The 24,422-nt window shown below is 37.8% G+C and overlaps 1 protein-coding gene across 1 annotated transcript in view; it reads left to right on the top strand.

The window, feature by feature from the left end:
- Positions 1-23,796, top strand: part of GALNT2 (polypeptide N-acetylgalactosaminyltransferase 2) — a 92,635-nt gene extending 68,839 nt beyond the window's left edge. Inside the window, exons 8-16 of the mRNA XM_082303029.1 lie at positions 4,066-4,153; positions 7,924-8,011; positions 8,553-8,656; positions 12,558-12,684; positions 16,104-16,196; positions 16,398-16,481; positions 18,233-18,359; positions 21,980-22,099; positions 23,312-23,796. Of these exons, the coding sequence (XP_082159155.1) occupies positions 4,066-4,153; positions 7,924-8,011; positions 8,553-8,656; positions 12,558-12,684; positions 16,104-16,196; positions 16,398-16,481; positions 18,233-18,359; positions 21,980-22,099; positions 23,312-23,467 (987 nt within the window). The 3' untranslated portion in view covers positions 23,468-23,796. The remainder of the gene's footprint in view (positions 1-4,065; positions 4,154-7,923; positions 8,012-8,552; positions 8,657-12,557; positions 12,685-16,103; positions 16,197-16,397; positions 16,482-18,232; positions 18,360-21,979; positions 22,100-23,311) is intronic.
- The last annotated feature ends 626 nt before the right edge of the window (positions 23,797-24,422 follow it).

Raw genomic sequence — 24,422 nt, 5'->3', positions numbered from 1 at the left:
GGCATGGTTAGTGTTTACGCATAGCATGTGATAGTTCTTTGTTATTTTAAATGGATTCGTTCTGCTCACAGGGCAGACGGTATGTTAGTTGATGTTAATTGGCAGCATTTTTTGATAGTCTCAGTGACAAGAAGCTGAATAGATGTGAACTCTTTTCTGCTCTGGCCTCACAGGTAACTTTTTTCAGGTCAGGGCTACTGTTCATTAATACCATGTTTTCTGATATGCAGCTGCCTGTATTATATATCTGGTGGAAAGTGTCTTTTGTTTTTCTTTTTTTCTTTCTGTTCCAGAATTGCCCACTTGGCATTTATTTCTGCTGGAGTTTTGGGAGATTAGTTGTGTGTGTTACAATATAGGAATTTACAGCTTCTAAGGAGCAGTCTGAATAGAGTCAGTTCTGCAGTACTCTATCTGATGTGCTATAACCACTTTAGAAAGCTGTGCCTCTGACATCTCAGATACCAAGCTTTCCTCCTCAATTGAAGCATGATCCATCCCACAGTTTTCTTCTATAAGATGGTTTCCTGGTTAGAATATCTTCGTTTTTTCACGAGCCATGCTTGCCTAGTGTTTCTAGAGGGGTCTGACTCTGCTAGGGATTTTTCTACAGCAATTTGAGCAAAGGCTTAAAGCAGAAGCAACATACACACAGGGTGACTTGCTTTAAAGTTCAGAATGCCTACAGATACTGGCGTAACCTGGAGCTGGTATCTTTGCTCCTTCCTGGAGAGTGGTTTTCTGCTTGATTGCTAAGGCTACCTTTTATGCCCTCTAGATTTTTTGTGTGTGTGTGATTAAATGAGGAGACAGTGGAGGTTAACCCTTTGATTCCTCAAAAATAGTAGTAAGTATACACAATCCTGAAAACGTCTATAACTACTAGTGATTTCATGGGCACTTGTCTACTTGGCTTTTTCCATTTCAAATTTTTAAACACTTTGACGTTCTATTCTTACAATTCAGCAATTGTATGAGAAAAATAAATTGAAAGATTCTGATGCAGAACTGAACTAATCTGTTTTAATAGCCTAGCAGTAAATCCTCTATCACATTTAGGAAGATATTTTTAAACAAAGATGATCTTAAAAGGAAGAAATAACTAAGATTAAGAAGTGAGATGTGGTTGGCTTTTTCATGTCTGTCTCAGATTTTTGTGACTTTAAGTGAGTCAACTTTTAACTGACACAAAGCTAAATGGAAAATATTTATATTTCCTCTTAAGAGTGTTGTAAAGCTTAATCTTTGAAGTGTCTTGAGATTTTTAGAAGGAGGAAGCAATACATGCAGAATTTTGAGGATAATTTCTCATGGTTTATGAGAACAATATATTAAGTCTAACTCTCTAGAGCATTCATAACTTCCTTATAAATTGTCAAGATGAAATAGTTTGCTACACATTTCCAGGTGCTAGAGACTTGCAGTATTCACAGACTATTTCTTTTCATTATCTTCACCAAGAAGTACATGGTTTTCTAGTTGTGCCTGCCATTAGAAGGCAAACGATTTTCTATGTTAAATTATCCTAAAGCAAGGTATTATTTATCTATGGTGTGATTAAAGGGAGCAGCTGCTTTTTAGTCTTTTAAATGAGTGAACTCTGTAATTTGGAGACCCACAAGCTCTTTTTCAGCAGTCTCTGCATTAACAACTTTCTAATGCTCCACAAATCATCACCTTAAGAATGTACATATCTTTTTTTGCTTTGCTGCTGAGCAAATCCTGTAATTTCAAGTCACAGAAGGAACAGCGTATTTCCAAGTCAGCAGTGTGGGGGTTATACGTCAGACTGAATGCACGTGGCCTGGGTATTTGGCTGTCAGAGAAACAACTGGGAGTTAAATGTAGCAAGTGGTGTTAGTGTGGTGCCACACTGATATTGATAGAAATAATCAGGCCAACAGTAAAAGCCTGAGGAAATCCCAAATGTGTAGGGACAATGTGTTACCTGCTTATGTGGCTTGATGGAGGTAAGCTGAAGCCTAAATGAAGCTGTGCCTGATGTGACACCTGATAACTTGGGCAGCTTTTACCACCAGGTTCAACCTGGTCAAGTAGAACCATTTGAAAAAAACCACATCTTTCTCAAAAGATGTTTTTAGAGAGGGGCATAGATGAATAATCCATCTCAGTTTCAGCTAAGGAATAAACAAGAAAGAAAGGAAGGGTGTTTTCATTTTTCAATTTTATGCTTATAGGTGTACTGTGAATAACTGGACAGGCTGGATATCTTCTGTCTCATCAGTCTTTATTTAAGGGAGTTTCCTAATTCTAGCACTATATATAGAATGCCTAAAATAAGGGCATGTGTAAATCTAAAGCATTTCAATGATGTAGGAAGGTGTACACACACACACACAGAGGACTTTGCAGTGAAGGTGCAGTAAATTGTAACTGCCTTGCAGTTAGCAAAACTGTGCCTTGCTTGGCATTGCAAACAGGGGCTTGAGGCTACCACTAGCAGAAACAGGAGCTAAAGATGTGATCAATGGGGGAATATGACAGGTTGGTCTTTTTTTGTTTGTGTTTCTAGTTTGCTTTAGACTAAACTAATGAATTCTTAGTAGCAGGCCACATTAGATGTTAAATTACATCTCTCATAAAAGCAGATTCTTGGCCTGGGTGGCATAGCTGCAGTGAAAGTAAAGGAAATGTAAAAAGAAAGGTGTCTTCAGCTTGAATTCTCTTGGGTTTGCTTGAATTCTTTTGGATGATACAGAAGTCTGTGACCTTTTGTTCACTCAGCCAGAATGACCTAGTAAATGTCCTATATGTAATTAGGGCTTACTAAAAATCAGCACAGATTGAATAGTTAAGGTTCAATAAAAGAAAATGGGTGTTAAAGGTTCTTATTGGACCAAGTAAAGCATTTGACTAAGAGTTGCTTTTAAGTCTCTTCTTATGAGCTCAAGCTATTCTCATACTAATTTGGTTCCAATCTGTTCTGTATAATACTGATTAGCAAGGGGGATACATTGCTTGAACCATTGTTTAGAATACATGTGGTGGTGTGTCAAGACCTACTTGTAAAATAAATTCTTAAAATGGACATGTTTAGGTTGTATTTTTTTAACCATAAGAAGAGTTTCTCTGTAACAGGAGTTACCAAAATATCTCCTGTGTGTTCAAAACATTTTTTTTAATATTCACAGCTTTGGTGATATGCTGTTCTGAAGTTATTTGTTCCCTGAATGGTGCTAAATTGTGCAGCTCAAAACTTTTATTTTGAATTCAAGCAATACGTCATGGAGACAAACTCGCTTAACCATGATACTGCATTTCTAACATTAGATGAGTCTTTTTTTAGAATACTGAGGTCTTGTGATTCTACTGGGTGATGCATGTGGAGTTGTTGGAAAGATTTTTGTTCTTAAACTGTTTTGGCAAAAACATCAGCTAAAATAATTAACATTGCTTAGAATAGTATATGGGACCGTGGTTGGACAGAGGAGTGTGGTTATCTGTGCTGCTGGAATCTTGGCTGCTGGAGATTAATAGCATTCATGAGTCTGAGGTGCTTTTTAGGATCTCTTTCCTATCTGAGTATCTGTTATTGAAGTATGATTCTTCTAGTGTGAAATGGATTGGCATTAACCTAAGACTTTTCTGATTGCCGAAAGGCCTAAGTGTCCCTTAAAGGTTGAAATAGTAGGACACTAGTACACTGCGTGGCTGGAGACTTGCTGTGGAAAATATGTATTGCCTGGATGCTTTTCTTTGCATTGGTTTTAAAAGCAAGAATGGAAGGGCTGTTTGCTTGACTGCCTTTAGAACCACAAGTTTGCTGCCTTCTCAAAGAGCAAGTCGGAAGAGGGGGATTACTGCATAGAAGTAGCCTAGAATAGAAGGAGGGTTTCCAGTCCTATCCTATGGTTTCTGCTCTCTGAAGCAGTGCTGAGCAGTGCTGTTCACAGCACTGGCTCCTCAGAGCCGTAAGTGCAAGTAGGGGGAGAGCTGGGGAGACATGCTAATGAAATCCTGCTGGACTGTTCAACATCACATCCTGCCTGAATCTTTATATATTGACTTCATTATTTCAATATCACTTTCTAACATTTATTTTAGGACAAGACCAGAGTTGTGTCTCCTATTATTGATGTAATTAATATGGACAACTTCCAGTACGTGGGGGCGTCAGCTGATTTAAAAGGCGGTATGTACCTGTACTGGAATACAGACTTTAAAAAAACCCATCAAGAATCAAAGCTCATAATCACTGCATTTGTGGAATGGGCAATTAACATACTGTTCTTCCCTTTCATAGATCTAGTTTCAAGTTCTGTAGGTCACTTGCTTCTTGGCTTGGATTTTAATTGGCTTTATCAGTCTCTGCTTTAAAATTCATCTTTATTATACTAATTCTTATAAGTTTATGCTGCCTTTTACCAATATGCAGGACTTGCTCCAAGGTTTGTAGGGTTGTGTAAATGCGTCAGAAAAAGCTAATAGCCAGAGTTTATGGTTCTCTTTTTAGATAACACAGGCTTTAATTGCTCACTAGTTTAGAAGCCCATCAACAATGCAGTGTCTATGAGGTTTTTTTCAAGATGCTGGTTTGCTTAAAAAATTTAACTCTTCTGAATAAGCAGAAGACTTTGGAATGTGTTTTAAAAATAAATGTTTGTCAGCCATGATCTGTAATTGTGAAAACAGTCACACGTGACCACGAAAATTTGTAGTGTTTATACCTCTGCCATTAAAAAAATCCACTGTTAAATTGAGAAATACTACAGTTTCAATATGTCTAGGTAGTGTAAAGCATTGACAGCAAATATCAAAATTACTTTTGAAGCCCTAAATAAGAATAAATAAAAAAAAATTCTTCTCATCTCCTTTTTCAAAGAGAAAGAGGGCAACTGTATGCTAAACTCCTTACTTATTACAGATTTTTAAAACTTCTTTCACTGCTAACAAGAATCTAGTATTTAAAATAGCTATTCTCTACCCACTTATCCCCTTTTTTTATTATTGTTTGTAAGTAATTGTTCCCACAACCCTGGAAACTGACCTGTCTGCATAAAGGTGTAAGATGAGCCACAGTATAAAAATGATAGTGCTGTTCTCACAGTGTCCCATCTTTTTCTGAGTGGACTTTCTTGAGTGAGGAAGGAAAAAACAGTTTCAAGTCTATTCTTTTAGGTTCTAGTCTTTAACTGGTCACCTAGATTGTTCCAGTAAACGAAAATAGAAGCAGTATTTGCATAATGTTGCATATGCTACAAGTTCATCAGTGATCTGGAGGTGAGAGGTTCTATATCCTTTTAACTAATATTTTGAAATGATGCCTACGGTGCATATATTCACAGTATGTTAATGTATACTTCTGTGCTATTGTGTGTGCCAGCATTATTAAACCTTAAGGCCTTTACTTGATCTATTCATTAAATCTCGACTACAAAAATCCCCTGTACCATTATGTGGCTTTTATTGTCATCTGCAAGAGGAGAAGGAATTCTTTCCTTGAAACCTTAGATTGGTTGCTGCTGGGTTCATGCTAAATTCTTTCCAAGTGGGAGAAGATTGAGAGATTGTTTCACTTGCTACTGCTCTTCATGCTTTATCTTTGAAACTACATTTCCCAATTCATTCATTTATCTATTACTGTTTAGTACTCATTTTTTTCCCTTTGTGCACAACAGAGATTGGATTTTTCTTTTTTTTTTTTAAGGTTTGTGAAGCCTACGTACTTCTGATTGAGGAGTGAGAAACTGTCTCTTTTTAACATTAATAGAAATTCTGCACATAGCAGTGTGCCAAGCTATTTGAGGGTCAGTTGGAATATGAATAATATATTTCTTGTCAGTTCCCAAAAGACAGATTGCCATGTTAGAGGCTCTACAGCATTTGGCACCACAGGACATTTCCACTGGGGCCAAGTCTAAACATGGAAACCGAACTATGCTTTCAACTTTAGGTACAGTGTCTGTGTGGCTGAAGCATGGAGAGTTGAAACAGCTGGGACAGCATTTGTGCCTGGTCTGTCTTGAAAGGACTTAATCACCCAAGACAAGCAACCTACCAAGTGGTACACACTTTTTTCTAAGTGGACACATCTGAAATAATTCCAAAGTCTGGCCAAAACTAAATCTATGCACTTCATATTACAGGGTTTTTTTGGGGGGTTGTTTTTTTGTGGGTTTTTTTTGGTGGGGGAGGGGAGTTTCTGAAAGTGTTTATGCCACCCTGAGAAACTCTGTAATTACTGGAACAAGCTGTAGCTAACTGAGATCTAATAATTTAGAATATGCCTGTGATGCAGTTTACACTGGATAGAATTTCATACTGGATATGCACTGTGTTTAAAAATACTCCTTTTACAGAGTTACTGATACTATCTCATTGAGTGCAGATTTTTCCCAGAGTCTGTGAAAATGGAGACAGAAAACCAGTTTTGAATGTGTAGAGACTTTATACACTTGTTCAGTTTGTGAGAGTGCTGTGTTCCAAAAGAGACCCCTTGTGTTCACTGGAGGACACGGTAACTGTCTCTATTGCTGCTGCTGGAGAGCAGTGGGTTGTTCAACTTCTCCCAGATGCAAGTAATTTTGCTGGCTATCTAGGATGAAATGCGGCTTTTTAACGACATGGAAATATTGGAACTCATTGTACTCTTCATGCTGAACCAGTACTGTAGGTTGTAGCCATTTTACAGTTTTGCTACTTGGAGTTTTGGAGTAGTTAGGCAGTCTTTCATTTTTACAATGCAACATTTCATGAAATACTCAAACATGGAGAGAAAGCTGTCATATGTGCTGTAAAGACTGTTCAGGGTAATTTCTGTATTGTGTGTGCTAAGTATCTCATGACTTAAAATGAAAACTGTGGAGTTTTTAACTTCCTACATCAGTCATTGCTATGCACCTTTACAGATGCAGACAGGCAGTTTGTAGGGCTGTAATGTTGTCTGTTTACTTTAGCTTTTTTTCCCACTTCCCCCACAAAGTAATTGCTTTATCTTTATACTGGAGAATGAAAACTATTGACATCTGTGCACCAGAAGTCTGGAAATCATTCATTACATGACCTCATAGGATCTAAATGTGTTTGGCAGCAGGCAGAGTGTACAAGGCTGATTTGTGAGGTGTCCTGGGAGAGGACTATGGGCCTTGTACAGTTTTTTAATAATGTTCATGATTATGGGCATAACCCAGCACAAAAACTGTTATGAAAGTGTTTCCTATATGAAGTTTGTCCTATACCAGCTCTGTACCATTGCCTAAAAGAGGTAATTTAATGGCTGAAATGTAGAAAGGTGCTATAGGCAACCTATTGATCTTGTCTGTTCTAGTCATCTTTGTACTTCTGTGCTTAACTCATGGCAGGCCCAGACCAGTTGTTTTTGTGTTCACACTTACATGTATATGCATAAGGAAAGTAAGGTTTTGGTGCTCTAGCACTATCCTCAGGTTTTAAAAATGATGCACTTAAAAACACAATGGGAAAGTAAGAAGTTAAATGGATGTTAAGAAGATAAGTGGAACCTACATAACTTGTTGTGACCTTCATGATAGAGAGCTCTTGCTGTCAGAGTACCTCCAAGAGTACTGCATAAAGCCTGTGTAAATGGAAATATGTGATCACTTCTAAAGAGTAGAAATGTAGTTACTCAGTAAAGATTGTTGGGATCATTTGTAATGGCTGGAAGATCATCACATGGTATTTTCTATTTGATGTAGGGGTACCACTTGGGTTTCCTGCTCTGTGAAATAAATGAAGACAAGATCCAAAGTTTTTTTGTTTGAGATTTACTCTTTCTTCTTTACCTTTCAACTGGACTCCTACTTGTTTGTTTTCTACCCAGAATTTTGCACAAGTTTAAGTTTTAATTTAAATTACGGTTCCCGGTGTTTTTAGTGAACATTATGTTACTACAAATTGAATGTTGACCACAGTAATTTTAACAGCCTACTTTTCTTCTTGAAGGCTTTGACTGGAACCTTGTATTCAAGTGGGATTACATGACACCAGAGCAAAGAAGAGCACGACAAGGAAATCCAGTTGCTCCCATAAAGTATGTCTGTATCACCGCTTCTCAAGTAGATTGTAGTTTGCAGCTAAGCAAAGTTAGAAATCATCTTCTCTGAGTCTGAAAGAATATCTTTACTATAGCTTACATCAATATTGAAATTTCATTAATATATATGGAACATTCTGAGACTCTCAGAAATAAATGGTATTTAAAAATAGTTTAAAACACACCAGTAAATTATTTACTCTTAAGAAAAAATAGATGTCACTTTGTTTAAAGTCAGCTTGTTTTGATAGCTAAAAATACAGCATCAGTTTTAATGTCTTGTTGCTGGCACAAATTGCCACCCTTTAAATGAGGGGCTTATGAGCCAAATGGAGATTTGAAAGCTGCCTCAGAAGGTGGTCGTGGCATTGTGTATGCCATAGAAGTGTGTGGAAACAGCATTTGAAGTGATAGATGCAAAATAAGTTGCCTTCAAAAGCATTGCCAGGTTTTTCAAGGAGGTATTAATCTTGATGTGCAAATAATAGTTACCCCAAGTTCATGGTTCTGTTTAATTTAATTTTTCTTGTTTGTTTAGGACACCCATGATAGCTGGTGGATTATTTGTGATGGACAAATCCTATTTTGAAGAACTAGGGAAGTATGACATGATGATGGATGTTTGGGGTGGAGAAAACCTAGGTATGTGTATTATTTACCTTCTGATCAGCCTTGAAAGAAAGCAGGTTTCATCACTTCCTTTACTGTCAAGGAATCATGGTTTTCCTGATTTTGTGCAAAGAGGGTTAAAATCAGAGTTAAAATTTCATACATGTTATTGCTAAAATCCAAAATGTTTATTTCAGTGAAATAATTATAACAAATTAAAAATGATATGCTAAATATGAGGGAATAAAAGTATTAGCTCATTGAGCAGTGAATTTTTTTTGTAATGGAAGTTAGTTGGTAAAAAAATTACAGGCTGTAGATAGGCAATTAATTTCAAAAATGCTATCTTTTTTGAAAGTCAAGCATCATCCTAAGTTATTAATTAAATATAGTAATGTTTAAATGCTGACAGCTGAAGGCATGTTTTTAAGATGTTGCTTAATTTAATAATGAAAAGTAGGATACAAGAGAAGGAGTTTAATGTTAACCTTAAATCAATTAACTTATCTGACTGAAGAATTACCTGTTTCTAAACTTTGCCAGTAGTATGTTGCTTGGCATCTAAACTTAGTGAATTTTGTAGTTTTATACCCCTTCTTTAGCCCTATGAGATACTGAGGGTTAAGAAGTCATTTTTTCTGTAAGTCCTCATTTTCAGATGTTGAAGTGAGTGAAATTTAGGCAAGAGGGAGGAGGGGCTGAGAGAACTTGTGCTTTGGGCATTTCTTCTTTGAGCAGGTGGTTAAATCTGGCATTAGTAGGTTTTTGTAGTTATTTGCATTACAGTATTATACAAAGATTTTCTCCATGTAAGACCAGTATGTGTTACTTGTGTTAAAACAAAAAAGATTTGAAAGGAACAGAATTCTACAGCTCCTCAAGAATTCCAGTTTGTCGTTAGTTTAGTTTTTTGGGGTAGAGATGCATCTCAGACATTCCAAGTAGTGTGTTTTAGGAACACTTCTCAGGATAGAAGCTTCTCTACTGCACGTGCTAGCTGCAAAATCCTGAAATACCTTGAACTTGTAAAAAGCCACGAGTATTTTGAGTTACTGAAATCTGCATATGCATTAAGCATATGCTTGGCCTACAAGGAAGTGTCTGCTTTATAGAGACATGGTAACCAAATGTTTAATGCTACTGTAATGCACTGAAAAGTTGGAAGTGGCATCCCTATAGTCCTGTCTCTGCAGTACTTGAAGAAACCCTTCAGATATTTTGAGCAATTACATTCCATGTTTCTGTTGTCTCGCTCTTTTGTCTGTATAGTGCTAAATTGTATTAATGTAAACATAATAATTTTTCATTTTTTAAATGTCATGGAAAGCCATTGGATAAATTTGATGCAGCAATACTCCTATTCACTCTGAAAGCCACTTTTACCCCTCAAGGACTGAAATATTTGATTAGTTACAAGCATGTACTTTAGCAACTGGGTTTTTTCTGAACACTTAGCAACTACTTTTGTGCTTTGATAGTTGAGGCCTTGATAGCAGGAAAGGGCACAAGCAATAGCTCCTCTCTCGAGGATGCCAAGAGATGTTTGTGTTGCTCCTGCTGCATTCAGTTCCTCCCCCTCCATGGAAAAAAGATGGAGGCTTAGGGGTGCCTGAAAAGCAGGCAGAAGGCAGCTAATGATTTCTTCCTAGCTGTCAGACTAATTGAAGATGAGTAAAAAATCACATGGCGTATGATTAATTGGCAATAAATGACGCATGCACCAGATAACTGGAAATCTGTGATGTGCAGTTTAAAATTCAATGTGCACACTTGTCAGGCCTCTTTACTCTCAAGCATAGCTCTAGATCAGTCGCTTGGTGTTACGTGCAAATAACCTGCTAAATGGACTAGCAAAATAATTCTGCACATCATATTCATTTATAAAAGCTAGCATTTTTCCTTCAAGCATGTACAGAGCAGCTGTTATATGAGGTTTTGTTCACATGTCAGTATCAATTTGGAAAATTTCAAGATGAGCCTGCAGTATTTTCTCTAAACTGCCCAGATTACCATGAAGATAGGTACACTCTCAGACTGTTGCTAAATGTAACTGGTAACACGTGTCTGCTGTACAAAAAGCGGATCAAGGTTAGTTCAGTCTTGTCTCCAACTCAGCAACTCCAGTTCTCAGTATGTTTATGATGCTTTTTGATAAGCTTAGGAGAATCGGAGTACACCAGAAAACTGGGTGGACCATGAGGAGGTTTGGGTCTAATTTGAAAATCTTGGCTTTTCTTACTAATTTTTCTAAAATCAGGGAATGAGTAAGACATTCCTTGTCTTCTATATTGATGACACACTCTAATAAAAAGAACGAATCTGTTACAGAGGAGTAACTTCATCTCATAACGAATTTTTGATATGCTACTAATGCCTTTTCATTTAAAAACTATGTCCATTGAACTTGCCCCAGTAGTAAAATTTCTTTTCCTACTGTTTGAGTATAACAAAATGGTTGTTTTAAGGCAGTTTGTGGGGTTGTTTTGAGTTTTAGTTGCTGTAAATTCTTTTTTCTTCTTCTGTGCAGGCTTTAGAAGCCATGTTGGTGCAAATAAGAATTAGTTTGCTTCTGCCTGTATTCTAGTCCTTTGCTCTCTTTCCCACTGAGCTATTTTACATAATGTTCACTTCTTTTGAGATTCTTCATGATCTAAGGTGCTGGAAGGTGTACAAAAACTAAAAATTATTTTTGCCTGTTGTCCCATGTAAATGCAACTGGATAAGTTACTGTCAAAAACAATATTGTCATTCATGTTTTTGAAGTATGATCTATCTATGGCTTGGACTATGTTGACTGTACAGGATTCATGGATATGGCCATCAAGAAGAAAGGCAGTTAACTTGCACTGCCAACAGATGAAATCACATCTTTTTATTTACTTTTAAAAATTTTTTACATTTCCCTGGACATGCAATTAAGATGATGTGTTCTCTAACCTGTAGTTGTTGGGTTTTATGTTTGTTTTGGTTTTTTCAAATTTAGTTTTGAAGTAATTCTGCTATTATGACTTCTTTTGTGCATGTGGAGGAGGGCTTCTAAGGGAAGAAGGCATGTCACTTAGTTTGTCATAAAAGAGACACTGACTTTAATTTAGAGATGCCTTTTTTTTTTTTTTTTTGTAAACCTGTGGAAAGATGCTGAATGGTTTTGAGGAGGCTTGAAGGCTGTCTAGTATGAGCTGCTGGACTAAAGGGGGAATCATCAAAATTGAAACAGTGCTGCTGGAAGCACCCTTCTTACTGCACTTACGTGGAATTAATGTGGAAAAGTTCTCTCTCAGCACTAGGTGACTTCTGCTATCAGAGGTCAAAACTGAGAAAAGCATCAATATTTCTAGACCTTCTTGTCATCACTAGTTGGCTCAGATCATTAGATTAGCTTAAAAGTGTACTGTCCATAACCTTCAATTTACAAAAGCTAAGTTTTTATTTGGTCTATCCTCAAGTCAACATTGACTTGATATGACTCCTTCCAATGTTTGGGAGTGGTTTTTTATCTGCTATAGTAGGTTAGCAGCTTGAATCTGTTGAATTTTTTAGTTTGCCTCGATTTCACTGTTATTCCATCTTCAGCTGAAAAATTTTATTATAAACTAGATCATTATTTATTAAATGTACGTACTATTGTTTACTCTTCAGATAAAGCACATACACCTAACTCACTGGCAAATGGCAGCAGGGTTTATGGATTTGAGCAATGCTGGTAACTTCAGATACGAGAAGATACACATTCTGCTTCCAAGATAGTATGTTTATTTCTGCTGCGCTTGCAGAATCATAAATGCTGAGATATATGCCTTTGTTTATCCTAGAATTTATCAAAAACTGTCTTGCTGAACTTCTCAGCAACAATCACTAAAAGCCTTCTCTCTGAATAGAATACAAAATAACAGTATTTTATGATATTGGTCTTTCATTCCTATTTTTATTTCAGAGATCTCATTCAGAGTTTGGCAATGTGGTGGGAGTCTAGAAATCATCCCTTGCAGCAGAGTGGGTCATGTATTCCGCAAGCAGCATCCTTACACGTTTCCCGGTGGGAGTGGTACTGTCTTTGCAAGGTAACTGCTAAATAGCCATGGTTTGGATTTCCTCAGATGATCAGCAGGTGGCAGTAACTTCATTTAAGGGATCTCATCTTTAGGACTATTTGCAGTATTATTTGTCATGGTAAACTATTAATTAAAAAGAAACTAATGACTGAGTCAGCTATGTAGGTTGAGAGAAGAACCTGATCTGAAAGAGGGAAACTTCTGGTGGACACAGACTGAGAATCTGGAAAATAAGGAAATGCTTAGCTTGGTATTTCATCAATATTGTGTTTATTTGATTTTAAAGAAGTCTTTATTTTCAGAACTGTGTCATAGAACTTCATTTTATAGACAGTTTCATTGTTCACTAAGAGCCAGAATACACTAAGTTATGAATATGCTTTGCTTGCTTTTTGTTAGCATGTGATCAGCATGTGAGAGGCAAATGATTATGGAGACTGATTTCAGTATTTGTGCCAGTCTCTTGGCAACTGAGTTCTCTCTCATATTTGCTTTTCCTGTGCTATGTTTAAAAGTGCATTTTCTACAGACCTAAGAAACTGCAGTTTTAAAGGCTTAGATTAGTATGCCTGTTAATTTTGCTGGTGATACCCATGCATAGCAGTAGCTGAAATACTGGGCTGTCTCCTCAGTTTCTCTTCTATAAAGTGGGAACAGCAGTGCTGATTCATGTTCATAGTGGTTTTTACTTAATATGGATAAAAGTATTGTGTGAATGTACCAAGGGCATTTTGATCAAGGCAGTATCAGTTGCAGTTGAAGAATCACTGTAGATTTTGGTTTAGAGAATTGGACTTGATGCTCAGGGGGCTGAAGTAGTACAAGTCTCGGCTACAGTTCTGTGGGTTAAGAGCTGGAAATAAAACTGTTTATTTACCCTTGAAGGGATGTGGAGCCCAAACTCTGTTCAACATGAAGCAACACAGAGAGTGCAGATGTACTTAAATTCATAAGAATCTTCTAAGCTGCTGATATTTTTGAACTTGTGATTCACTTTAGACTGAGGAATCTCCTTAGGGTGTAGTTCTTCCCTTCCATGCTGGTTGTGCCACCAAGGTGACTTTAATGAATTTAATAGTCTGCTAAAATAAAGTCACTGTCCTGTTTCTCTCAGTAGTTATCGTAGACACAGTAGTATTTTTCTTCTTTTTACCCATTCTTTGTGGTTTTTATGCTGCAGTGAAAAACGAATAATAGTATTTATGTGAACACAAAAGCTAGCAATGAAATATCCTCAACACATCATATCTCTGTTGCAACATTTATAGGGTGCATCAGGAGAGTAGAAAGATTTGCCTTTCCAACTGCATTATGTAATCTTAGGATGCAACTGGTTTAGTTTAATGAGGTTTTGAAATGACAGTGTCATAACAAGGAGCAGGGTTAATAAAAGTGAATAAATGTATGAATATACTGTGCAGTTTTCCCATCTTTGGGGTGTTGCCAAGATTTTCTGATTTTCTCGTGCTGTAAATAGCTTTCTTGGATGTCAGACTGATATAATGGGATGCCTTAAAATCAATTTCAGCGATGAGAGAATATGAAACCTTAGGTAATCAGATATCTGTGTAATACAGATATTATAATACAGATGTGTGTGGGACCATGGCGCCAAGAAATTTGGTGCATGGGATCTGTGATAGTGGCACAGTTGGGACATGTTGGTTGTAAGCAGTTTGTTCTGGACTGCTCTATTTTTAGCTGACTCATCAGTATGCATGGCCTTTTGGCAGCCCACACAGGTTGGAAATTTTGGATGAGACACTGAATGTCCTGGCCATGTGATGTGGGCAGGTACAGCTTGTGTCCAGCAGGATTTGTGTGGCCAGTAGGTGCTGCCTTCACACAGCACTCCAGATGAGCCAGTGAGCCTTGCAGGCCCCAGTCTGCTCCAAGCAAAGCTGCCTCTGATCTCTCCGTGCTCTTTCATTAACTGGCTCAGCATTAGGTGCACCCCATGCTGTGTTCCTCAGCACCCTGAGTTCTTCAGAGCCTTGCTAGTTCAGGCAGTTCTCAGCATCTACACCGTGCCCATAGTTGTGTCACACTCAGCCTGAGCTGTTCTTAATCCCTGAGTATGGGGCAGTGGGATGCAGGCAGGCATTCTGGCCTTGAAAGTTGCTCGGAAGTCATTAAACCGTGGCAAACGAAGTAGTTCCTCTCCCACCACCAAAATCTGTTTGGCCTGTGGGCAGCCAAGCTGGTTGCTGAGCAGACAAGAGGGGCTGAGTGACTGACACGCACACAGGCCTGAGAGACTGCAGGTGAGGGTACGCTCACATAGCTTCTGACCTGGACTGAGTGCAATTTTGCTTACAAAAAACTAGAGGAATCTCTGCAAGAAAAAAAATCAGTCCTCAAACAAAAAAGTTACTCGGGTTTGTCTTGTAACATTTTTATTCCCCACATCCTTTTTTCTCAGCAGCCTGCAAGCCTCCTCACTTCATCCTGACTATGTTTTGTCTTTGGAATTAGAAAATCGTATTAAAGAAGTTATTGGCTGACTGAGTTCACTCCAGTTGCTTTAGATGAACTTTCTGCCGATGTAAAATAAGCTTCAGAGCATGGTAGTTGCAACTGAAATAAGACTTAATTTTCTAAGCATGAAGTTATAAACAATAGAAGTAAATGAATTTTATGTGGAAGCCAGGGGAGGGAAAAAGCCATTGGACCCTCTTGCAGTCCAAAAGGAAATTTAAAGACACCACTTACATAAATACAGGAATTTTAGAGATGTTTGATTAGAAGTGAAACATCTGGGTTAGTGGTTTTTTCACATTTATTACAATAATCAATCTCAAATTTTAAAACATTTAAAATATTTTCTGATTGCTGTGTTTCCTCTTACCTCAGCTACAGAAGACTTGTTTGGTTCATAGCCTTAAATGTTGTGACAGTTTGTGTCTTTTTGGAACTTTGAATGCTGTACTGGTAGGAATAGGATGAAGCCTGAAAATGTCTTGCCGTGTTAACACATCTGTTTTCAAAAATGTAAAAGACATTATTAAATATTGCCAGTTGTTGAGATTTTTATGTTCCAAATTAGCTTGCTTTATCCAGGTGAACACTCACTGAATTTGTCTTCTGTCAAGTTACTCTTATAAAAAGATCAACCAAACATCAACCTAATAAATTCCATGCAATTTGCAGGAAGAACTGAAATATGTGTGTTAAATTCTGGATGAAAACCAGAAGCAGTGATGACTGGGGAAAAGACAAAAACTTCGTTATAAATGCATTGATTTCAGTTATGTTACTCTCTAATGGTTTTCTATTACTTGGGTCTTTTATTAGGGTCTCTTCTGCCTGGCTTGAGGCAGCTGACCATGTAGTACTGGGAAGAATTAAAATCAACCTGAGGAAAAATTGCATAGTTTAATTGCACCTAGAGAAAATATAACCCGTGTGTTTTGTATCATTGTCCCTAGAAATACACGCAGGGCAGCAGAAGTCTGGATGGATGAGTATAAAAATTTCTATTATGCAGCAGTGCCTTCAGCCAGGAATGTACCTTATGGCAAGTAAGTCACAAGTGCTTCTTTGCCCTATTTGTTTATTCTTCATGAGACAGCACCTTTTGAGGTGAAAGCAGTGCTAAATCCAGTGTTGTCTCTTTAGGATATATTTCTACAGTTGTACTGTTCTTGAGTTTTCTGTGTATTCCATAAAATATATGAAGACAACAGGCTGATTTTGACAACTCCTTTTTTCTTTTTCTCTAGTATTCAAAGCCGAATGGAACTCAGAAAGAGACTTAACTGCAAACCCTTTAAGTGGTATCTTGAAAATGTTTATCCTGAGTTACGGTGAGTTTCGGCTGAAACAGAGTTCATATGGAGTTTTCTTTTTTGCCCTCCCCAGAAATTACTGGTTTCTCTTTCTCCATCCTTGGATGTAAAGGGTGTGTTTTACTTTATCTGTGAATGCAATGCCTCATGCAGGTTTATTGGCTTTTTTTATTAATTCTGTTCTTAAAGAGTCATTTTTCCCTAGTTATCTGCTTTTTCTTTTTCTACAGCTGTAGTATTTTAGAGAACAGTCTCCAAAGGACTCAGCTTACCTGAGCCTGAAGCTAGTCTCCTACACAAGCTATTTGCTCAAAAGCACATGTTCTGTATCCTGTTGTCATCCTTTTAAAGCTTTTGCCTTTGCATAAGCACGTGTAGTTAAGTGAGGAGACCGAATCTCATTGCAGTACAAATGATGACAGTCAGCAGCCAAGAGGGCCTCATATGTTTGGCAGACAAGGGTAGATGCCTACGACTCTGAAAAGCTGAGTCTTGTGCTCCTCCTTCTCTCCTTTTCTCTTGTCACTGAATAATCACTGACTTTTGGGAAGGGCTGAGAAGAGGGAAATGAGGGATAACACTTCTAACAGTTTGTGTAACATGAATGCATCCTAACTAATGAAAAATCCTTGAAGAGAAATACTTTTTGAAAGGGTAGAAAGATTTTGGTTAAATAACCCATTAAGAAGTATGTTGGTCAGATCTGAGCCCATAAACTAATCTGACTAGTCTGCCAACCTAATATTGGTAGTGCAGTGGTGTAAGATACTGTGTGTAGCTTGTAAGAATACTTGAGGTTTTTTCCTGGGGGCACTTCATGTCAGTGGTGAAAGGTAACTGCTAGTGACATACAGACTTGAGATGCAAAAGCACCACCAGCTATTACAGCCCCAGTGCAACATGTACAGACACACATACTAACAAGTCTCATAAACCAGGATGATACTGAGGAAATAAGTTTTCCTTTTTTTTCCTCTTAGAAGTGCCAGAAGATATTTGGTTTTGTCTAATTCATCAGAAAAAATGTTTCTCCTGGAAAATGTGCTACCATAAGCATTACTTACATGTAATTTTGTCTTATTCTGCCATCCCTCATGTGCTCATTCTACTGGGTTGGATTATTATTCTCATAATATGGTCTGAAGTTTTTAAAAGCTCTGATATGCCCTTGTTTTACTGTTAGACATGAACTCATGGGCTCTACCCTCAACTGTACTTTGCTGAATGGACTTGCCTAGGTGTTTCCATGCTAGGAGTGTGCAACCGTGAGAAAATAAGATATCAGAAAAACTTTGATTCTTTTTTTTTTTCAAATTCCTAACCCCCATTTTAACATTTCAGTAAAAACAGTCTGAGAAAAATGTAGTGTCCTATTTCTGCTACAAACTATGTTGCCTGAAAAGACAAAAGGACTTGATGACCTAACTGATAACATTCAGCTTTGAGTCACTTTAAATGATGATAAGTCATCTTTAATTTGATTTTTGTGCTGAGTTTTTATGCTCATCCTCCTTCTCTGGTATAAGTCTTCTGGTACTCTGTGGTAAGCTTGCAAGTTTACTCATGCTGGAGCAATTCATGATTAGGTAGTTGCCTCCCCTCAAATGATGATTGAGATTTCCAGATAATAGTCATCACTCATCCTTAACCTCTCATCTTAAAAATACTCTGTGTATTTTTACAAACAAGGAGTTTAAAAAAAGACCTGAAAAAAACTTCCCAAACAAACCCTGAACTGAATTAAGCAGATATTTCTGGTTTTGTTTCAGGGTACCTGATCATCAAGATATAGCCTTTGGGGCTTTGCAGCAGGGTACCAATTGCCTTGACACTTTGGGCCATTTTGCAGATGGTGTTGTTGGAGTTTATGAATGTCATAATGCCGGGGGAAACCAGGTCTGTATGCCATTAATTTCATTTTCTACAGTAAGTCTTAAACAAAAGAAAGAAAGTGAAGCTAAACTTTTTAACTCAAGCAGTTTACTGTGTACTGGTGAGGGAAAGATGAATCCAAAGCAGCAGATCGGTTGTTGTAACAGATTGGCTAAATAGCTTCTCCCTCAAATATAATTTTGCATTTTCAGGATTAGGAATCTGAGCCCAGAGATTCATTCAGTGAGCATCACATTATCCCCTTCCTTTGTCACTATTAACATTTGCTTTTGCAGTAGAGGCCATAACTTCCTTCCCAGGGGTTTTGTAGTTGCATAGAAAGCTTTTTTCAATGAAATGGTGTGTTTGATTTTTGGGGGTGATTTTTACTTAAGAAAATATTTGGGTTGCTTTAAGCATATGGCCTAGGGTCAGCAAAATAATTGCTTTGCTGTGCTTCCCTATTAGTCATTTACAGTTTGCAGTAGTGGAGTATAAAAAAATCTGTCATAAATCTCCATTTGGCTCTTCTAGAAAACAGAGGTGCCTAGATGTTCACTCACAGAAAGGGGAGTGTTTTAACAAATCCTTTCTAATCCTACTCCTAAACTAATTGCAAATGTGTCAGATCTGTAAATGAGAGCATTAATTATTTCAAAGAATCTATTTATGCAGTTGTGACTTAGTTATCATTCATGAAATACACACAAAGGTTCTCACTGCTTTGTGTGCTGCTTTGTCACTAAATCCTTGTCAGATTAAACCTGACTTTAAATCAAATGTAATATTAATGTGTCAAGTACAGCTGTTAAAATAGAAGGCTGACCAATTAAAAACTACTATTGAATGACTGTCAGAAGTTTGCTCTAATTTAAATTAGAATGGGAAAACCCTAAAATAAGATGAAGCCTAAAATAAAGTAATTTCCCAGAAGATGTATGATGACAATTCTTTCAAATCAACGTGTGAGAAATGCCTCCTTTCCCTATCATTAAAGAGAATTTGTCTGTGGAGGATCTTTCAATTACCTTTTTGAAAGTACCCTCATCTTTTCAGAAACCACAGGGGATTTTTTGGGAGAAAGGGTAGACATGTCATAAGTGCCATGGAGCAGAAATCTTAGAATTTTCTGCTGATGTTGTGTATTCTTTATAGATACACAAAGTTATTTTTCTCTTTCCAACTCCCCTCCCCTGAATCTGACCCTCTTCTTTCTGTGTTGTTTCTTCTGTGGCACTGACCTTGACAAGCCAGTATGCACTTGCTCTGAACAAATACCTTTGAGAGGACATTCAGCTTAAGAAGCAGGATGGGTCAAAACCAGGTTTTATGTCCAGGCAGAACTCATATTGGGTTGAAAAGAAGTAACAGCGTGGGAGTAGAGGGATAGGGAACAAACCACAGTCTTTTAATCTGTACTTTGTGTTTTGCACCTTATTCTTATCAAGAGGTTTTTTGGGGAGTTAAGAGCACTCGGATATTATAGGCTGTGGCAATCTTCTCCTGTACTTGAAGAGTGTACTCTGGCTTATGTTCAACACAACTTAAAATGCAAAACCAAAGCAAAAATGGGATTTCTGCCCCCCTTTTCCCCTGCTCTCCCCTCCCCAGGCTGGTAGAACTCAGTGGCAGCTGTGCACCTCCAAAGGGCTGAATAGATTGTGGTACATTTGATAGTATGTAGAGTAGCTAAAGGTAAAACCAAATGCACTTAGGTGCAAGGGGAAAATTTCAGGTTAGTTGTATTCTACTAACTTTTTATTTCTGAGTTGACACAGATTTTTTGAGATATTCCAATTTTTGCATAAAGCTGTCCAGTTTCCAGGCTGTGCCCTGAGCATATACACTGCTTGCAATTTTTCTTTTCCTATGGTGTAATGGAATTTGTTCTGTTTTATCTCCATTATAGTCATAGTTACTGACCAGTGGAGGAAAGCATCTGTGTCTCGTAACATGAAGGGCCATCGTGTAGATGTTTCTAGCAACAGAGCTTGGAGCTTTTATGAAGAAGCTGTATCTTTGGGTTTTAAATGATTTCTTGCATGATTTCTGTTGTGGCTGGGGCTCATGCAGCCTTTTGATGGAAAGGTGGAGATGTATAAAGGCAATAATTTCAAGGTTCTAGCTCTGACTGCAGGGTTCTCAGACAAGTTTTACTGCATCCCTGGTAGTATTTTCAACTGTCATTTTTCAGTATAAATCTTACAAGGGAAGGGTTCAGGGCCATTTGTAATTCCTGATAAGCTCTGGAAATAACTTGGTCCATTCCTTTAGTTGTGGCTAAAAAAGTGGCTATTAATTTATTATATATCAATGGTTCTTGTTGGCATCTTACAAACTGGACAGAACTGAGAAGTAATTTTGCTGTCATTTGAGTTTAACATGTAGAGAGTAAAAGGAGAAGTTATCAGCTTAAGCATTTGGAAGACAAATAAAGGGATGCACAGATTTGTCCTGGCTTTGCTTTGTTTTCCACAGTTGTCATCATTCTGGTACTTGCAGAATATGGTACCCATCCAGTGACTTGGGACCTGTATGATTGTGGTTTCTTGTACTCTTGGGTTGCAAGTTCTGACAGTGTCCTGAGCATCTCTTCCCAAAGAGATTTAATAATTGTTAAATCTGCTGAGTTTCAAAGTAATTCTACATTTATTTTATTTCTGAAACACGGTTACATGAAAAATAACATTTAAATGTTCGTTAACATACTGGCTTGGCCCTGTATGTCTAGGGTTTTGTAGTATACAACTCTAAATCCTCTTTAGTTGCTTGAGAGAAGCTAATCATGCCATTTTAAGTAGTTTATAAGTGTGATTTGGATAATTAGCCTGGCTTTAATCCAGTGGCTTCTTTCCTCAAAGGATAGTTAGACATATGGAGACCAATGTGGACCCTGGAGACCAAACTTAAAAGGAGAAAGGCATATGGAGAGGGTCTGAACATCAGTGCAAGATCAGGCTCTGTGTGAAAAGATGCTGAGATCAAACAAGCTGGGCAGCAGTACATACAGAACAGCTTTTCTTTGCTCTCTCTTTAGGAGTTGCATAGTTAAATACATTTAAAGGAGATTCTGTTGTACATCATGCCTTGGATGGGAGGGAACATTCTCTCTACCCCTCTTGTGTATTGCTTTCTAGTGGTCTCTATTGTATTAGGAACTGCTGTTTCCTCACTGTGGTCCATATGCTTTGTTCAGTGTGTGGCCAGGGTGGCCAGTGATGCTGCAGACCAAGCTTTTAGGGTTTTTATGTATATAATTTTATATATATATATGTAGAAATACTTCCACATAGAAGACAGGGGAAAGGTGTAATACACACACATATATAAAAATAAACATCTAACTAAATAAGCAGTTGGAGAAATAATTTCCACGAGACCCTGTGTGGCTGCCCGCAGCAGCTGTGTGAAGCCAGCAGAGGGAGCAAAGAGCCAGCTCAGCCCAGAGCTGATCTGGGGACACTGAAGCAAATGGAATTACTGTGTTTAAATGGACTTTTTCTTTCCTGCCTTGTGGGAAGCAATGAACTGTTCTAATGCTTGCACATAGCTATTTGTAGGATTTTAACTTGTGCTGTATATGCAGAGATAGCATGTGTTAACATACACAACTTTGTACACTTTTTGTTTCTTCCTTTTTGTAGGAATGGGCCTTAACAAAGGACAAGTCAGTGAAACACATGGATTTGTGCCTTACTGTTGTGGACAGAGCACCTGGTTCACTTATAAAACTTCAGGGCTGTAGGGAAAACGACAGCAGACAGGTTAGTATGTCGTGATTGCACTCTGCAAATAGTGGGGAAAACAAGGATGGTGAATAAACCATGCACTGGTGATCAGACCTTCTATAGGTTCTACTTTTACTGCTTGTGTGTGTAAAGCTGGAATTTATGATGTCATAAAGGCAGAATAAGCTTTATCCCAACAGGGGCCTTATGTAAAGGTTTCACCCACTGATATATAACAGTGTTTAACTGCCATTTGTGTCTTCTGAAAGAGTTTATATATTCCACAATGTCTTTTTGAAAGGTCTTAGTGAAGTTTGAGTATTATATATTCTGTGTCTCAGAAGAATGTGGTTTGGCTTTCCTTCTTTTCTGTTGTAGCCTCTTCATAGCAGTCACTAGACTCCTTAAATTCATTTTTATCAATGCATCATTGTAACTTCATCTATTTCCCATGCCTGAGGAAAATCACATTTGCAGAGTCATACCATCTTTTTGGCGTACTCATACAACAGCTCATCTCTTTCAGCTCAGTCATCAGTTCTGATCATCTGCCAGCTTCCTTGCTTCTGTGTATCTGTTTTTGCAGAGAGGTAACTGAAACACTGTTTGTTGATGAGGGAAGGAATATTCTTGCCACCCTTCAGAAAAGGAAACTAAGGAAGCAAGATTTTCTTGATAAGGTTTACAGGCATAATATGGTAGACATACAAGAGAAACCACCCCCTTTAAAAAAAAAATCCTGTATTTGGGATTTATTCTGTCATTGACATCATCTTGGACAAAGAACTTTTGACAGCACAGATTGGTTGTCTTCTGTAGAATTGAAAGGTGTCTGACAAATGTCTGGATTTCTGTAAAGTTGTCTACAGCAAATGTGCTTCTTACTTCTCTGTGCTCAGTATTGTAGTGGTACGTGGATGGATTTTGATTCTCATTTTTTTTTCTTCAGACCAAAAGTGTCACACAGATAACTGTGGGACAGTGTATTTGAGAAGCTCTGAACTAGAGGGAAATGTGTTGGTGTATTCTGTGTCTTGCTGAGTGTTAGCTGAAAGAACAGCTGTTTTGGCAAGGCTTGCCAGAACTTACATGCTCTTACTCAAGAATCATCTAAACTGCTCCTATTATTGCAGTTTTTACAGCTTTCCAGGCACAAGCCAGGGAGGCTTATGAAGACTTCAAAGGACAGGATGTAGAATTCTTCCTTTTCCTGCTTTTCCAGGTCAATAACTGTATTTTCTCTTCCAGAAATGGGAACAAATTGAAAGCAATTCTAAACTGAGGCACGTTGGCAGCAACCTCTGTCTAGACAGCCGAAATGCCAAAAATGGTGGTCTCACCGTTGAGATCTGCAATCCTTCTTTGTCACAGCAGTGGAAATTCACACTTAATCTGCAGCAGTAGAAGGACTTACAAGCAAAATGCTGTTTCAACTGAAAAACATTGGGCAAAGTTTTGATTGAATTACTGATGTATTTCTTAAAACTTTCCACGGAACTTATATACCTCAGTATTCCACCTTTATCTGAAAGTAGAGTGCTGAAGCAGACACCAGGGATTCAGGGGACTCGGAGCACTGCAAAGATGTCACTGAGCATTACTTCACATGATGAAGGAATTGTGCTGCAGACTTCAACTGTTCCTTTTTGTCTTCAGCTACTACTTGCACAGCAGATAATTAACTCTAGGAACAACTGACGTATTATAAACAAAAGGATCTGAAGAAACATCTGTGGGGGAACAGAGTGTGGGAGGGAGGGTGGGAAAAATTACTAGGAGAAGGTCATTTGAAAACTCCATTGGAATAGAAGTCATGGTTTGTCATTTCCAGAACCAGAAGTGTCATTTTGAAGTTTTTTTTTTTCTCCTGTGTGTACTTGGTAATTTGAATATGAACTTTTCTATGATGGACTCTAAATATAAATATATGAAAGTATATATATTGTCAGCTCCCAATGATTTGTATCTGTTTTCATCATCCTATAATTATCAACAAAGTGATTGACATATGTATAACCAGAAATTGGATTGGAGTGCTAGGAGAGAGAAACTGAGGGTGCGGATTTTGTGCTGCTGGGTATGATGTCCGTGCTAACACTGGATGCTTTTGCTTTGCAAACTGGATCTACTTCTTAACACTTCACCGTCGCTGGAGATCATGAAACTCAGGAGGAGAAAGAAAATAGCAGAGGAAGTCAATGCATCTGCCCAGATGATTGCTCCAACTTGGGAATTCATCACCTGTGCTCTGGATAACATTAAACCTGTACTTGATATTTATGTTGATCATTTCTGTAGTACTTTGTCTTTAAAATATTTCTTCCTTAGTTACAAAATTATGTAGACTGCACAGAGCTTT

This window comes from Coloeus monedula (assembly GCF_965178545.1).
Source record: "Coloeus monedula genome assembly, chromosome: 2".
Lineage (NCBI taxonomy): Eukaryota > Metazoa > Chordata > Aves > Passeriformes > Corvidae > Coloeus > Coloeus monedula.
The sequence above is the reverse complement of the archived record's forward strand: the minus strand, read 5'-3'. Positions and strand labels throughout refer to the sequence as shown.